The sequence below is a fragment of the Alosa alosa genome, chromosome 8 (genome assembly GCF_017589495.1).
Source record: "Alosa alosa isolate M-15738 ecotype Scorff River chromosome 8, AALO_Geno_1.1, whole genome shotgun sequence".
NCBI lineage: Eukaryota > Metazoa > Chordata > Actinopteri > Clupeiformes > Clupeidae > Alosa > Alosa alosa.
Window position 1 is genome coordinate 9955933 of NC_063196.1, and position 17851 is coordinate 9973783.

The 17851-nt window shown below is 41.6% G+C and overlaps 1 protein-coding gene across 4 annotated transcripts in view; it reads left to right on the forward strand.

The window, feature by feature from the left end:
* Positions 1–17851, forward strand: part of prkchb (protein kinase C, eta, b) — a 34510-nt gene that overhangs the window by 3039 nt on the left and 13620 nt on the right. For 2 of the 4 annotated variants that reach the window (XM_048250808.1, XM_048250809.1), the window contains 9 exons: positions 2863–2926; positions 3441–3591; positions 9394–9428; positions 10742–10824; positions 11169–11298; positions 11598–11722; positions 12051–12185; positions 13255–13428; positions 15967–16121. In XM_048250808.1, coding sequence (XP_048106765.1) covers positions 2863–2926; positions 3441–3591; positions 9394–9428; positions 10742–10824; positions 11169–11298; positions 11598–11722; positions 12051–12185; positions 13255–13428; positions 15967–16121 — 1052 coding nt within the window. The remainder of the gene's footprint in view (positions 1–2862; positions 2927–3440; positions 3592–9393; positions 9429–10741; positions 10825–11168; positions 11299–11597; positions 11723–12050; positions 12186–13254; positions 13429–15966; positions 16122–17851) is intronic. The other 2 variants (XM_048250810.1, XM_048250811.1) reach the window with 2 other exon arrangements.

The window sequence follows — 17851 nt, forward strand, 5'->3', positions numbered from 1 at the left end:
GTCTTAGGTTTGGAATATAAGAAACAGGTCCAGGACCAGTGGAGGAACAAGAATCAGGGTTCTCAAAGTCATGAAAAGCCTGGAAAAGTCATGGAATTTCATTTTGTCATACCAGGGATGTAGGTAGGAGATAGATAGCACATGTCTTGTCACGGAAATTGATCGCCTCCTTCATAGATATCCAATAGTCAGGGAGAAAACACATTTTATCCAGTCTCGTTTACGTCACATTTCATAATTGTCCTCAGTCTGTGGCGTAAAGGAAGCTTGTATTTGTGAAAAGCCATGGAAATTTTATTCAAGGTCATTGAAATGTCATGGAAAGGTTTTAAAATGTTGTCAGTGAAAATTATTTGGAACCCTGATAAATGCTTTCCCAGTCTCAGGTCACGCTGGCTATATTAGAGTTGGTCAGGGCCCTCGTGTGGCATTGTATAGATGCCATTTGTAAGCCTTGTTGTTCAGAGTGGGGAGGGAAAGCCACGACTGTGGCACAGATTAGGGCTGGGCGATATATCGATATAAAAGATATATCGATATATTTTAAAATGCGATATGGAATTAGACCATATCGCATATATCGATATAGTTCAAATTTGCACTGTGATCCTTGCTCCACGCAAGCCGCTGACCGGAGCTCTCTGCACTGCTCCCCTCTCTGCACTGCTGTGAAACTGCATGCTACTCTCATATAAATATATTTATTTCAGAAAAAGATTGGCCTATTTTATTTTATAGGCTATTTTTATTTAAGATATTTGTTTTAATTAAATGTGCACCTTAGGGAGCTTTGATTTCAAAAAAGGCACTCCAGTTTTATGTATACATTTTATTGTTATTTGAGTAGTGAGTTTTCAATAAAACTACTCATATTTGACTGAACATTTCATTTTACAGCTCTAACTTTGCAGAAAAAATATCGGGATAAATATCGTATATCGATATTCAACCTAAATATATCGGGATATGACTTTTGGTCCATATCGCCCAGCCCTAGCACAGATCAGTGAAAGTTGTCCCAGATTCATATATGCATCCAGTCAGTTGGTCCCTACCTTGTTTTCTCAAAGGTGAAATTAGTTAATGTCTTCGCCATTGACCAGACAGAGTTTGTATATGTACCATAGACATGCTCTCATGACTGATCTTTGTATTTGAATAAAGACATATGGGAGAAAGTACACAGGTTTTGTTACCTTTCATTCTCCCAATACAACATTTGCCTCTATGCTCTTGACCTATTTGAAATAACCTACATATTTGAATGAATGGCTGAAAGGCATAGAGGCTTCCGTGACCGTGACACTTTAGTGTAGTCTAGGGCCTTGTACTTAACTTCACTAGAGTAAAGGTTTCCTCATTGTAATGTGTCTTCAGCATTTGATCAGGCACCAGACAAAGCCATTCTTGTCCCTCGTATGAACTGTCGGTTGTAGTGATGTGTGTTGTAATGGTCTGCAGGAGAATGTCATTGGTCTTGCTAAAAAAAAAAAAAAGAAATCATTGGTGCATGTCCAGTCACTGTCATCGGGAGTGTTACTATCGTCTCATGTCATCGTGAAGGAATCTTGTGGAACAGCACTTTCCAGATTCTTCTCCTCAGTGCTCACCTGTATGCAGATCTAATTGTCTTCAGGATGACACACAGGCTGTTAATTACGCACACATAGTTTTTATGGTAACTTTGTTATAATTGGCCCATTTCTCAGACATTCCTTTGAAGGTAGATGCTGAGGGATTATGGCAGCATTGGATTTGAAGTGTAGATTTTCAATTTTAATTTTCAAGTATGTTGAAAGGTAACATGAAATGAAACCAACAAAACAATGTGTAGCACGTACCTGGGTGATGCATGGCAGCCATTATACGCCAACGTTCACCGCACACCAGCTTGTGCTAGAGAGTGAATGAGTGAAGGAGTGAATGAGCCTTAACTCTACTCTTAACTCTTTACTCTTAATGTAACTCTATAGTCATGTCGTTTTCAACTAAAGTGTGTTCTACATTTGACACTGGTGTTCAGTGTCATCTTTAAATCTTATGGATGGTTGACAGCTACACTCGATATATATATAATAACCCAAACTGTGCTGTCCCTATCTGAATACAGAGTTGTGTTATTTTCAACACATTTGTTTTAAGAGTGGATCAAGGATTCAATTTTATTTGTCACATACATAGTGATACTGTTGTAAAACATGTAGTGAAATAGCTGCTCAGCTTCCCTGACCTGAGGGTTCACCAACTATTTATAAGGATAAAGAAAGAAAGATTGAAAAATAATTTAATAAATATATTAAGTCCAAGTCCATGTACAGTAATGTAGTTTAAAGAGTTGTATGTGTGTTTAGGATGCGAATGGCTTGAGGAAACAATCTCCTCCACAGTCCTTCAGTTTTAGCCATGTTGGAACAGATCTGTCTGACCTCAGTGGCTAACAGTCCATGGTCAGGGTGTGAAATCACTATCCCCACTTGGCCACTTCCATTTTGTAATGAATTTGAAACTTTGTTACTGGAACTGTCTACTACGTCATGGCCTCCTGTGTCCATTGTCAGTGTCCATTATCAGCACTCTAAATCCAAAATAGTGAATGTCTCATGACGTTACACTGACCATGATAACTCCTGGTTCCTTGAATGCTGTAGTGTATTTATATTCAGTACATGGAAGTTTTGTGTGTCTGTGAGATATTACCTATTTATGTTACTCTCTAGAGATTATTTGTGTGTGTGTGTGTGTGTGTGTGTGTGTGTGTCTGCACTGAAGTGTGTGTGTGGGGATTTTTTTGTTGTTGCTGCTGTTATTGTGCTGAGAAGCTCACCCAGGCCTTCCTCTTCCCCCTTCCTGTTCCTGCACCAGGTTGCTCTGGAGCCAGAGGGCAGAGTTTACGTCACCATCTCCCTCACCGGCTCCTTCCTCGACGGTAACTAGAAACTCCTCTCTACTGTGGACACCTCCTCCTCTGCCCTCTGCCGCTTAATAAAATCCATTGGTCACTGAATGCTTTTTCAGTTGAACATTTCGGCGCTGGTGGATGTGGTCAAGTGACAGAAAGTAACGCTGCACTTATGTCAGCAGCAGTGTGCAGAGGCTCTGTTCTGCAGTCTTTTTCCACCCTTCTATTCCTCCTGCTAGTTAAAGAAGCCAGGCTGCATAGTGTGAATTTGAATGGCTGCTACATTTTGAATATTTACCAAATTGTACTTCCTGAAATGTAATAAAAATGTTTCATAATATGAATTAATTCATTATAGAATACATATATGCATTTAATTGCATTTCAAGGAACACCATGTGTTCCTTTCGGTTTCTGTGACATCTTTTCTCACTCTTCTCTCTTTCCATGTCAATGTCTCTCTTTCTTTCTTTCTTTCATTCTTTCTTTCTTTCTTTCTTTCTTTCTTTGTCTCTCTCTCTCTGTCTCCCTTATCTCTCAGATGCAGCGATTATAAACGGGTCGAGGGACCATCAGAGGTTAATAAGGAAGAAGGTCCTGAAGAGGAAGGTGCACCAAGTTAATGGCCATAAGTTCATGGCTACATACCTGAGGCAGCCTACCTTCTGCTTCCACTGCAAGAATTTCATATGGTGAGACACTCTCTCTCTCTCTCTCACACACACACACACACACACACACACACACACACACACACACACACACACACAGCTGCTTCCACAGAATGAATTCCTTAGGGTGAGACACACACATACTCAATGACACACACACACACACACACACACACACACACACACACACACACACAGTGTTTCAAGAGAATTCATTAGTAGGAGTTTCATACATTGAGATATAACCACACTTTCACTCCACCTTTCACACCCACAGACACACACAAGCCCACGCAAGCACACACACACGCACACTCACACACACATACTGTAGGCAATCCAACAGCTGCAACATCAGCAAAACTGCATTGTGACACAATCCCAAAATCACATCCGTACTGCTTCTGGCTGTTTAGATCCTGTGCTGGAGTGTTGAAACATCACACACACACACACAACACAGACACACACACACACTCATATTGCTCATATTGCTTCCGCTGTCAGTCTAGCTTATGACCTACATATCCTGTACCCTCCCGCCTTAAGGCTACTGCTAGACATCTGCTTCCTACAGAAAAACATAAGTGCTTACACACACCCACAGACACTTACTAATCAGTGTCACACAGACACAGACCCACAGACACAACCAGAGAGTGGCAGAGAAGAATCAGATTTTAATGGCAAATTATGTTCACTCATACAACAAACTTGGTTTTTGCAGTTGCTGTCATTGTTGTGGTACTTTATATAGATATTTTTATATAGAAACAAGGGCTGTCACAATCAACACCCCGATCTCGAACTTCGAAATCAAAAATACAGTTGGTTTGACGATTCAGCCACACCCCCAGTGTCATGTCCAGCATGCAGGGGGGGAAACACACACACCCACACACACACAAACACCCAGGTGTGTTAACTTGTGTCCTATCTCCCCAAAATTGAAGCTACAGCCACTAAACAAAAGACTTCAACCTAACTAGAACCACCTCTTGCTTCTCTGAAATGACCAGTGTGGAAATATTTTGAGGTTCATTCATTCACGTCAGTTGACACAGTTGAACGCAAGTGAAGGTCTAGATAGCCTAGAGTCCAAAATAACTAAAATACGCTAAAAGTGCTATATTCCATGAACACTAACCTTGTGTCTCTTCGGAGTATGTTCTAACAGTTATATTATCATTCCGTGTTATTTAATTTCTCGTCTATGTTGACTCTTCTGTTTAATTGCCTAGCTCTCGGTAGGAATGGTTTTCAAAATAAAAAAGCGGTTTCAAAATAACACCCCCCCCTCCCAAAAAAATGAAGTAAACAACATGTGAATTGCATTAATGGCAATATAATTAAAAAATATTGAAAATCAAATCGAATCGTGACCTTAACACTTTGAATGCCACGCTGTTTTCGGAAGCTTTGGCCCAGAGTGCCAGCAATCTAGATAATTGTTGACAATTTTTGTAGAGCCACAGCGTATTCTATGTTATAGTTATGGACACATACTATGGCTTGTTTGAAAGTTGAGACTTTAAGAGTGACTTCAAGCTCTCAGTGGGTACAAACTGTTTATTTCTACATGCCTCTGTTCCTGAGAAATCCCAAGCTAAACAGTGGCTAGGTTTCATCAAAATGCAAGCGCGACTTGGCCCATCACCCACTCCGCTCGGCCCGGCCCGTGGTGGAGGTGGAACTCCCTCCTCAGCACGGTAGTCAGTCACTCTTTCTAATGTTTTTGACCTGGCGTGTGGTCTCCCCTGATTGTCGTGGTCAGAGTCATCTTGTCTTAGTAGAAAGGCGGACTCATCCAGCATTGTCTGGCGAAAACGCACCTTCTGCAATATCTTTTTCTTTAACTTTTTAATTTTCCCCTTCAGCACCTGAGAAGTGTTGCCTGTAATGTTTCCTGGAAGTGACCTAGCGAGACCTGGCGAGACTGCCACCTAGTGATAAACCCATGAAAAGAAATGGCCTGGTTTTGACCTGATGTGCATGCGTCACTGATTCGACCCAAAGCGATAACCATCAAAAGCCGAGTTATGATGAAATGTCCAGATAAAATGTCCAGATTGTGCATTTTCATGAGTTTTCGATCGTCATCTATTTCAGTTCTATTCATCATAGATTTCCCATAATCGCACATAAGGTGTGAGTGTCTATTTTCGTAATTTAGAAAAAAGCTAAACACAATATTGCGTTTTTTGGCACTCAAAGTGTTAAAGGAGAATTCCGGTGTGATATTGACCTAAAGTGTATTGAAACATGATACCGAGTGTGAACGTATGTCTCATAGCCCATCTCGGCTTGTCCCCTGCACTCCAAAATCTGGCGCTAGTTAGCCGATGCTACCAATTAGCTAACAACTACCAGCTAGCCATGCAAATAAATCACTGTTTTACACCCATTTACAAGGCTCAATGTATCTATTCCAAAAATAATTTAGGGGAAATGCATGGATTCCAGTTTCTTCCAGTAGCAGCAACTGGAATCCATGCATTTCCCCTAAATTATTTTTGGAATCTGATCCCTTATCATACCTGTTCATTCTTACTCGTTGCTCGACTTATCGTGACTAAATTCAAGATGGCTGCAAACGCTAAACTTCGTGAAGATACAGTCTGTATAAATCGTCTTGTAAGTAAACTACCAGTGCTTTTTCAAAGTTCTCAATGTCTCGTTTTAAATGTCAGGGCCCTCGGAAGTCTACCAATGAAGTGTGGAGATACATTGAGCCTCGTAAATGGGTGTAAAACAGTGATTTATTTGCATGGCTAGCCGATGCGAAGCACCACTATTGAAAAAGCTGTTGGTAGCATCGGCTAACTAAGCCAGATTTTTTTGGAGTGCAGGGGACAAGCCGAGATGGGCTATGAGACATACGTTCACACTCGGTATCATGTTTCAATACACTTTAGGTCAATATCACACCGGAATTCTCCTTTAAAATGTAATCGAATCGAGGATTTGGTGAATCGTTACACCCCTAATATGAATGCTTTCTTACTGACTTACTTACTTGTTTATCCACATTAACCCCTGTGGGACATTTGGCTGTGATAAGCTTCTTCCACACATAACTGTCTATATATTATTCAGGAAGGTTACTCATAAGACACACACACACACAAATACACATACACAGTTTATATTCACACACCTTAATCACTGTACAATATATGCATACTCTTAGTCACAAACACACAGACATACACACAGTCATACCACATTATGTATCTTATGGCAATTCACTTTCATTTAATTGAATTTATTTTAGTTATAAGGACAGCGCACATTCATATCATTTCTGTAAATGTGCCAGTGTTACCCAGCGGGCTAATTTTCAACTGTAGTGCTTTAGCAAGAACTTAGAACTTAAAGGTATGGTACGTGATTCTGGATGACCTCACATCTGTTGATATTTGAAAAAAACAAAAAAATCAATCCCCTTTCCAAACTCCTCTTCCATTCTCCCTCTGATTCCACTAAATTCCTGTCACCCCTTTTCGGTGATTAGCTGGAAGAGTTATGTTATTGTTTTATTAGTTGTTGAGTTGTTATTGTAGTAGTCAGATACTGTTGGTTCCAAAGCACACACACAAATTATAGTTCTGGCTGACTTAGAGAGAAGTGCAGAAACATGTTCTAATCTACAGATGTTTGTTTGGCAAGTGGCAACCAAATTCGCTTCAAGACTTAATATTGTAAACAACTCAACTGCACCTCACAACACAATTCATAGCACTGGCCACAGAAGCATTTACAACAAAACAGGAATTAGGAATATTCTCAAAGGACATAAAGTGGCCAAAGCCTAGTGTTTTTGATGTGCTTGTTGCTCAAAGCTCTGGTTCCTGGCTTTGATGGTCAAACAGTTCCAAGAATAGCTGGCAGCTGCGTGTGTGTGTGTGTGTGTGTGTGTGTGTGTGTAGACTCACTTTGTGTGGGAATAACTTTGAGGCAATGAGCTTGTCAGAGCGGGAGACTGTGACTGACTGAATTTGTTACATGTGTTTGTGGGTCATTCTATATTTTGGGATACATTTTGTGAGGTAAACATTTTGTTAATAAAAAAAATTCAGTTTCATAATCAGTTTTGAACAAAAATGCAAATTATGACAACCTTTCATCAATAACAATGCTTGATATACTGAATTTAGATCCAATTTATTCATGAAATATGAACTAAATGAATCTCACCACCATATTCTTGATTATTGATTCATACATTCAACTTGAATAAACGTTAGATTGTTAGATTTAGCAACATATTTTTTGGGATTAATTATTTCAGTATTTAAACAAAACTATTATTTTTATCTGTCTCAATCTTCTTGTCAACTATGTTCTCTCTGTAGTTAAACAGCATTAAAAGCCACAAAGACTTTTAATATGAAGCATGAGGCCTGCACAGAGAGGTGTCACTTCTTCTGGCAGGATAATTCGGAAATGCAGTGAAGAATTTATGCTTCTGCCATTCATTAGCACAAAATATTGAGGCTACACCAACAGTAGATTAATTATTTGTCAACTCTGTTATTGTGATATTGGAGTGAATCAGTACATCACAAAAACATAGTACACAGTAACATGCCATTTTGGTTTTGTACGTCATGTACATGTAGTAGCTAATTTGAGGTTAGCTTGTGGAGTTCAGCCACAAATTCATGAGGAAAAATCAACTCTGTTATCGTTAATGCTCTTATAGGATTACACAGATAAATGAGTTTACAGAGTTGTTTTGTTTTTCTACACTTGATGTAGAAAATGTAGAATGTACCCTGAATTATAGAATTGTGTGTGTGTGTGTGTGTGTGTGTGTCATCAATCTACACACAATACTCCACAAAAAGCAGGTGTTTGGAGTGATTTGTAAATTTATAAAAAATAAAAGACTGAAATATCCCATTTACATAAGTATTCAGACCCTTTGTTATCACACTTGCAATTGAGCTCTGGTGCATCCTACTTCAATGGTCCCTGAGATGCTATAACTTATACCTGTCCACCTGTGACCTGTGCCCTGTCCACCTGTGACCTGTCCACCTGTGCCTAAATGAATTAATTGGACGTTATTTGGAGATCTACACATCTGTCTATGTAAGGTCTCACAGTTGATAATGTATGTCAGAGTGAAAATCAAGCCACGAGGTTGAGAGAATTGTCTGTAGACCTGCGAGACAGGATTGTGTCAAGACGCAGATCTGGGGAGAGAACATGAACATGAGCAAGACAGCACTGAAAGTGCCCAAGAGCACGGTAGCCTCCATCATTCTCAAATGTCTTATTTTTTTTATAAATGTAAAAAACACGCCTGCTTTTTTGTGGAGTATTGGAGCATTTTGTGTAGATTGAAAAAAAAAATAATGGAATGCATTTAAAGATTAGTCTGAAACATAACAAAATATGGAAAATTTGAAAGGGTTTGAAAACTTTCTGGTTGCACACATGTAAAGAAGTTTTCACAAGCTCAAAATATTAAAGACCCTTGGTTCCATACAAGATGGAGAATACCTTCACAGTTGAACTAATGTGACTGAGGTTAATGAGCTACAGTAATGTTAAAGGTGCTCTAAGTGATGTTACACGGTTTCTAAGCCAAAATGTTTTTGTCTCATACTGCAAACATCACCACACCATCTGTTAGCTGCCTATGCCCTGAATACACTGTAAAAAAAAAGCGGTCTCTGTGGACAGCCCAGGCTCCAAAAATGACAACAAAAACATAACAATCTGTTCCAGCAATCCCCGACAGGATGCGCGTTCAATTGTACGGGAGGATTCTGAGCACTGCAACTAGTTAATACTATGTGTTATTTTTTACAGGGGTGTATTTGGCAAGCAAGGTTACCAGTGTCAAGGTCAGTAGTCCACACCAAGAACAATAACTATAACGGCAAACTATTAAACTATTTTTCTAGTAAGTTTTATTAAGTTATTACCCTTTTATGCATTTATTTGCTTTATGTAAAGCACATTTAAATACCCCTGTGTATAAAATGCCCTTTTTAAAGCAACCTCCAAAAAATGATGGAGGTTGCTTTTAGTGGGATGGCAGTAGGCTAAGTAAACACACAACGCAAGTGGCAACAGTGGAATAAGCGGGATAATGGACTCCACGGTGGTATGTTAACAGAAAATAATGCACTTACGAGGTTTAAAAGGTGTGCGTCGGGCCGTATAAACCTCAACCTCGTACCTCGACCGTGCATTATTTTCTGTTAACAGACCACCGTGTCGTCCATTATCCCTTACTTAACTGCCCCTGTGTATTAACCTCATAGCTGAAGAAATTTAGCAAAATCAATATAAGCCGCAGCTAATAGTTGTGCACAGGCAGAACCAATACAGAGAAGGACTTCCATCCTGAAGCTGGAATTTCCCACCTCTGGTAGAGAGCAGTGGGTATAGACATGCACATGTGATGTTGAGATCAGACCATTGTTTGAGACCACATGGAACTTTCTAGCACACATTTGTGGGTGTGATGGAATTCTTGTGTATTCCAGACTTCAGTTGCATGCTTCACCCCCATTCCCTACCCCAGAGATGATTACTTTATCTAAAGATCATAGCTAGGCTGATGTTACTGTGGCCACATGCGGAGTCCTCCTGTGAGCAGGATGAATGAAACCATTTTTCGAGAATTTAGAAATATATATATACAGTATTTATTCCATTTCAGTAGCAAGCCGATTTATCGGTTTACATTATGGTGACAGACCGTAATGCGGCAAATATGGATGCTATAAAAAAATATGTTGCCTACAAAACAATACCTCACAAAATGGTAAAAGAAACTGCATAATACCCCAATAATGAAGTGGTGAACTAGAACCACCAGATTGCAGCTGTCTGTATAGAACAGATATACAGGGGTGCGTTTCCCAAAACCATAGTTGCTAACCTGTTAGCAACTTAGTTGGTTGGCAATGGGAAATTGCATTGCAACCAACAAAGTTGCTAACTTAGTTAGCAACTATGCTTTTGGGAAACGCGCCCCAGGACGTCACAAATCTTAATGTGCTAGAGATAAAGGGCCGTGTCTGAGCCAGTCCAAAGACAGATGTAGAGTCTGGCCCCTGGGTCTGACTGTGGAGTCCTGTTCTTCAGTTGATGGATGTTGTTGTGTCTGATGTTATTGTTGTTCTTCTTTTCTATGTGTGAATCTCAGTGTGTACCTGTGTGGTCCACAAACGATGTCACGACCAAGTGGTGACAAAATGCCCTCGCATGAAGAAAAAGGAAGACGAACAGGTTCTTTCACTCACTCTCTCTCTCAAACACAAACACAGACACAAGCTCTCTCTCTCACCCTTTGTTTTTTACACACACACAAGCTCTCTCTCTCACCCTTTGTTTCTCTCACACACACACACACACACACACACACACACACACACACACACACACACACATACACATATACAGAGTCATGACATATACAACATCGGTGTGCCTACATCACTTACAACTGCCTACCGGTTCCTATAGCCAGTGTGAATGAGAAATGACTCCTGGGGGAGAGTAGTTAGTAGAACTGATTTAGAAGTGGACTGTACCTACAACCGTGTTCCTATAACTGCTTCTTCCCCTCCTAGGGTCCCAGTCAAGGTTTCAGCATCAACATCCCCCACATTTTCAAGAAGCACAACTACAAGGTGCCCACCTACTGCAATCACTGTGGTTCTCTGCTCTACGGTGTGGTCAAACAGGGCATGCAATGCCAGGGTGAGAAGAGTGTTCAGACTTCCAACACACACACACACACACACACACACACACATACACATACACACACACTTGCACGTACACAGGCATACTGTATATTTCCTATTTCCTGTCCCTGCCCCTAGTCAGCCCACAAACCTCATCCGTTGTTCCATCCATCAATTCGTTATGTAGTTATTTATGTAGTAGTTCTTCAACAAGGGGCCAAATGCGAATGTGAGCATGTTGTTATTTATGTAGTCCATTTGTCAATATTGTTCCAACCTGTGTCTTATATTTGTGTGTGTTTGTGTCTGTAGGTTGCAAGATGAACGTTCATATTCGTTGCCAGGAGAATGTGGCTCCTAACTGCGGGGTGGACAGTGCTGAGTTAGCTCGCAAGCTGGCAGACCTCGGGGTGAAGCCTGGAATCTCCCCTCTGTGTGTAGGTACCCCCCCCCACCCACCCCATGCAGACATGAGCCATGAGACATGCAGGCACATTCAGACACACCATAGATTTGTGCTAGAGATGTAAAAATGGGGCATGCATATGTAACCTGCGTGGTGTTGACCACGTCGTTCAGCCCAGACACTCAGGCTCCTAGCATCAGCTACTAGCAGGTCTCTTAAGGCATTGGGAGGGAGGTTTGTCTAACGTACATACTGCACAGCTATGTACCAGCTGGCTACCGTCACATATATATAGGAATAATATGAACAATTATAGGCTTAACTAGATATTTCAGTTTTTTTTGTTTTTTTTCCTCCAGCAGAGAGGGTCAACCATAAAGCCGGGACGTCCCTGCGAGGAGGATCCGGTGGTTCCTAGGACCCGGAGTGTGGAGAGGGTCGGCCTGGACGACTTCACCTTCCTACAGGTGCTGGGCAAGGGCAGCTTTGGCAAGGTGAGATGGAGAGACAGGCAGTTACATATTGGTTGGATGGTTAGTTAGTTAATTGGTTGGTTAGTTGGCAAATCAGTTTGTTAGTTTGTTGGTTAGTTAGTTAGTTGCCACTTTATTCATCCCCAATGGGAAATTGTGGAGTTGCAGCAGCAATTTACATAAAGTCAAGTCAAGTCAACTTTATTTATATAGCGCATTTCATACACAGAGGTCATTCAATGTGCTTTACATAAACAAAACCAAACAGGAATAGCTGATAAAGCTTTGGCAAATCACAACAAACACACAGCTTAATACACAGACATGAGGTAGATGTAGGAACACTGTACAAATATATAGACATATCAACCACTAAACTACTGTTTATAAAAATAAGTAAAAAACATTGAAAATAAGATTTAGACATAGATATACCTGTAAGTGAGCAAATGAAAGAACAATGTGCAAATAATCCATGTGTCTGGCCCCTCAAGATAAATCCTCTATCCCTGCCCTTTCCATTTCATTGGTCAGTGTTATTGCAGTGGGCAGGAATGACCCCCTCTAACTCCTGCTCGTCTAACAGTCTGTCCATAGTGTGTGTGAATAGAAATAGCAATTCTGCGCGCAGTCCTAGATCAGGAAGTGGAAAAGAAAACTGATGCGGCTTACAGCCGGGCCACACCAGGCGCACAACTGAGGCTACGTTCATGCCGCAGGAATTAGCTTCAACTATAATCAGAGGAACTGGCTAAAACAGACGTGATAGTGGTGCACCCATAGACCCATCTTCTAAAACCAGACTGAGCACATTGCACTATTACAGCCAGTCAGCCACAAGCTGCTAGGAGGGGTGTACTACCGGATTGGCTGCTTAGTTTCAAATAGCAACAGTCTCTTGTCTTCAGCTTTAAGCTGAACCTTTAATAGAGCTCAACCATATAGACCATCACATAAGCTGAACCATAGCTGATGATTCAGCTTATAGGTAATATGTGTCTGAAATACACATGCACACACATACATACTTTTGTTTGATATGTGTTTAAAATATATACACACACACACACACACACACACACATCCACAGGTGATGCTGGCGTGCATGAACAGCACGGAGAGGGTGTACGCTGTGAAGATGCTGAAGAAGGACGTGATCCTGCAGGACGACGACGTGGAGGCCACCATGATCGAGAAGAGAGTGCTGGCCCTCGCCCACCAGCACCCCTACCTCACACAGCTGTACTACTGCTTTCAGACACCGGTGAGGACACACGAGCGCGCGCGCGCACACACACACACACATAGACACACACACACGCACACACACAGACACAGACACAGACACACGTACGCGCGCACACACACACACACATATACACACACACACACGCACACACACAGACACAGACACAGACACACGTACGCGCGCACACACACACACACACACACATATACACACACACACACACACACACACACACACACCTACTTACGCAACTCATTCCGTTCCCAGTTACAGTACTACTTTCAGAGCCACCAGCACATACGTATTTATATAAATACACATTTATCTGTGGTTGAAACTACGATGTTAACCCACATAGAGGAGATGGGCGAGCCCACACACACAAATGCACATGCCTGGTTCACGCCATACATGAGTAAGCATCAGTTCTACTGAAATTCTGGTGTTCTTGCTGGAAGTGAAAACGTCACAGACATGACCTCTGTTGCTACACACAGAGTGTTCAGTTAACTCTTTTAAGAGTTGATTTTGTGAAGTGTAAAAGCTTCTCTTATCATAGCATAGCGCTTGGTACTCAGATCGAAAGGGGTTAATTTCACAATTAGTATTTTTTTTTTTCCACTTCAGATTTTAAACTTCTGATTTTGCTGTGTGGAAGTTTCACCGTCCTGCTTCAAACTTGCCCTCTCTTGAAGTCTGTTTGCAACTCTTAGTCCACCAACAGAAGACTGATTCCATTCTAGTTCAGAGCATTGTTCTCGTGAACCCGAGTGGGCGTGCCATTCAGTTACGTACACAACACCCTCTGTTGATGCCACATCCTTGGTTCCGTTCAAAACTGGTGTAAAATGCTGGCTGGTTCACTAGATGACGCCACGGTTCAAAGAATTCTGAACGGAACTAGTTCGACAAACAATTCTTACCAATTTTCAAATCTCTCGAAAATATTCTGTCAGTAAGACGAGACTCTCAAGGCATGTCCAGGACCACCAAGCAGGTGTTTTCCAGTTTGTTGATAACACTGCAATAAGGTGACAAACTGCCAAACTAAATTTCCTTCAAATGCACTTGGTGGTGATTGGCTTGGTGATTGAGATAAAAGATCTTGGGGGGCAGAACATCAAACGTGTGTGTGTGTGTGTGTTTCACCGTGGTCTTACATCTCGTCTGCTTTTCCACTTGCGTCACTATCGCCTCCGCAATCCTTCCTTGAAACCCACTCACACACTCACACCCACCGTGTAGATGCAGGCTGCAAAGACACTACACTTCTAACGCTCGGTCAGCCGGCATGTTCAAGTGGAACCACTTCCTTGATGCATTCAGTGCAGTATGCAGTGTTCAGTTGAACTCACTCTAGCAAAGTTTCTCTTTTAATTCTCTCCTATCTGGTCTAAACACTTATCTCTTGCACAAAGAGTATATATTGTAGGCCTACTTTCAACCAGTTCAGCCAGTGTTCGTGATCTCAGTAGATGGGAACAGAGATTTAAAATGATTGCTTGGAGTAGCATGTGGGTCACTGTGCTAGTTCAACTTGCTGAGATGTACAGACAAAGAGATAATGACCTAAGCCTGTAGAACTTATATTAGTTTGATTGATTTGTACATATTTATTTGCTTTATTCCAACCACACCAGTTTGAATTCTCCTTTGTTTGTATATCCATTAGACCTGTTATACAGTATCCACAATTCATGTCATAAATTTGTCTCTTTTGTACAACCACGACATCAGTATTCATACTGTGTGGTATTCTACAACTCAGTGACTATAATGTAATTTGAAACCTATTAGCTATCACCCTAGTACATTACTGTAACACCAGACCACAAGGAACTCAGATGAACTTGGTTTTGGCTTGAGCCAGGCTAACTGAAAACAGAAACCTCAAGAAACCAATGTTGTTTTAACTTCAAAAGGCCTTATATTTCTGGAACAAGCTAGAAGTTCATAGTAGATACTGGATATTTTCTGGTAATTTGAGTCATGAGAATGGTGTTCGATGACTAATTTCAAATTAGTCACGCAGTTGTACTGCAGTGTCAATTTACAACAGCAGGTGGCAGCACATAGCTTGTTTACAAGTTCAGTTACAATTCCTCACAAGACCTCTGCATACTAGTTATGGTCAGCACTTCTATCCATTCACAGACCAAGACTACTTAACACTGACATATGACAACAGCTGGGGTGGGTTGTAAAAATATGTGTGTGTATGAAATGGGCCGAATGTAAAAATCCGCAGAATCTATCAGTGGATTACTGAGGCTATTTCTCACAGTCAGTAGCAGCTGTCCCCAGCTGTTTTGGAGAAACATTTCCTTCTGACGTGGACCATATTCATTAACCTGTAGAGCACTGCAAAGTGTGCATCTTCCATTTATCTCTCTCTCTCTCTTCAGAATTTAGCCTCATTGTCAGTCTCATTTTCTTTTCTGAATAACAGTTGGATTAGCAGAATATGAAATGATCTATCTAACCGTCCAACCATCCATCCCCTCTCTCTCTCTCTCTCTCTCTCTGTCTCTGTCTCTCTCTCTCTCTCTGCAGGATCGTCTGTTCTTTGTCATGGAGTTTGTGAATGGCGGTGACCTGATGTTCCACATCCAGAGGTCACGCCGCTTTGATGAAGGTCGGGCGCGCTTCTATGCCGCTGAGGTCATCTGTGCTCTCACATACCTGCATTCGAATGGCATCATCTACAGGTGAGCTAACAAGGCTAACAAATGCACGCGTACACACAACACATCTGCTACACTTAAAGACACTTAAACAAGCTCAGAGAGAGAGAGAGAGAGAGAGAGAGAGAGAGAGAGAGATGAAATTCACAATTGTATACTCAGACCAGGCATGATTTCACATCTGGTGTGTCATTTTGAAGTCGAGCAGAATTATTTTTCAAATGCCCTTCGGCCCTTGATATTCAAGGTCATTTACTTATGTTGTGCAGTAGATTGTGTCATTTGCATGTAGAGGCTCGTGACCCATGTATTCTCCACCAGTGCACAGTAATAACTCTCTAGGAAACATATTTGCATGCACGCACATTCATAACGTGCAACAGCTAAAACATCACCTGATATGTTATAATCACGCTACACTGTAAGTTCATATGGACACTTGTGTGAGTCTGTGCGCTGTCTCTTACCACATCACCTATATGTGGATACACGTAACTCCATCCACCTTGGAAAGAGGATAACCTCCCGCTCTTGCTGACTGCTGCCATGGTCCCTTTTTGACATTCCCAGAATGCCATCCGCATGTCACATGACCACTCTCACTCTCGCTCGCAACTGTCACGAAGCTGAGATCCCACTGGGCTCTGACATTCCAGTTCTAATCCACATCCAGACTGGACATTGACCGCTGTGCTATTTGAAATCCCTGTGGACTCGTTTCAGGAAACACTGGAGGGAGGGGGTGAAAGGGATGAGATGCATGTATGTAGAGCATGAAAACAAGTCCTGGTAAGTCCTGGACTGGCTGGTTTCCTGTCTTTGTGCCATAGCAACATCACGTGTGGGAAGTGCCAAGAAGACTTGTTTGTTTTGGATGCAAAGAAGGAGAGTGAAAATAGAGAGGGAGTGTCTCTCAATCCCTGTGTGTGTGTGTGTGTGTGTGTGTGCGCGCGCGTGTGTGTGTATGGCAAGGTAAATAAATGACAGAGAGAAAGAGAATGTATGAGAGAGTGAGTGAGAAAGATGAGGAGATGAAGAGAGTGGTGGTGAAAGACAGTGACGGAGGGTTAAAGAGCAGAAGACAAAAAAAGATAAAAAAGAGTGTGTGACAGAGAGAGAAAGCTAGATAGAAAGGTAGGGAGAGAGAAAGAGAGTTTTAGGAAGAGAGAGGATAATGGACAGAGAGATGGATAGACAGACAGACAAACACAGTTAGAAAGAGAGATTGACAGAAGGAGTCCACCTTGGAGATATTTTGAGAGCATGTTTGGGCAGAGCGGCTGTCCCCCACTTGGCCATCACCAGAGAGGCCTGGATCAGGGCCAGCATTACGTAAGGTGTTTGTGTGTGAGCGTGAGACCTAAAGATTGGAGACACACACACACACACACACACACACACACACACACACAACACACACACACACACACAGGCTTGAGTGCATGCATTCTGGCAATGCAACAGCACGAAGAACGTCGCAGAATAAACACACAACTTTCTCACAAAGCTCTCTGCTCATTTGGACAGGAAAGAAGTGTACTGCCACTGGCTGAAGCCTGATTTGTTTTGTGTAATTCATGCAGGCAGACAGTGGGGATAATAATACAGAGTGCTGATCAGTGCGGGAAGTGGATAACCTATGGTAAAGCACCCTTGTGACCCGTGATTCAAGATTAGAAGGAGAGATGCGGTAATCTATGATAATCTGACTCTAAGACACTTTCAGGCGCCCAGTCAGGGAAAGTGTTAAGCCA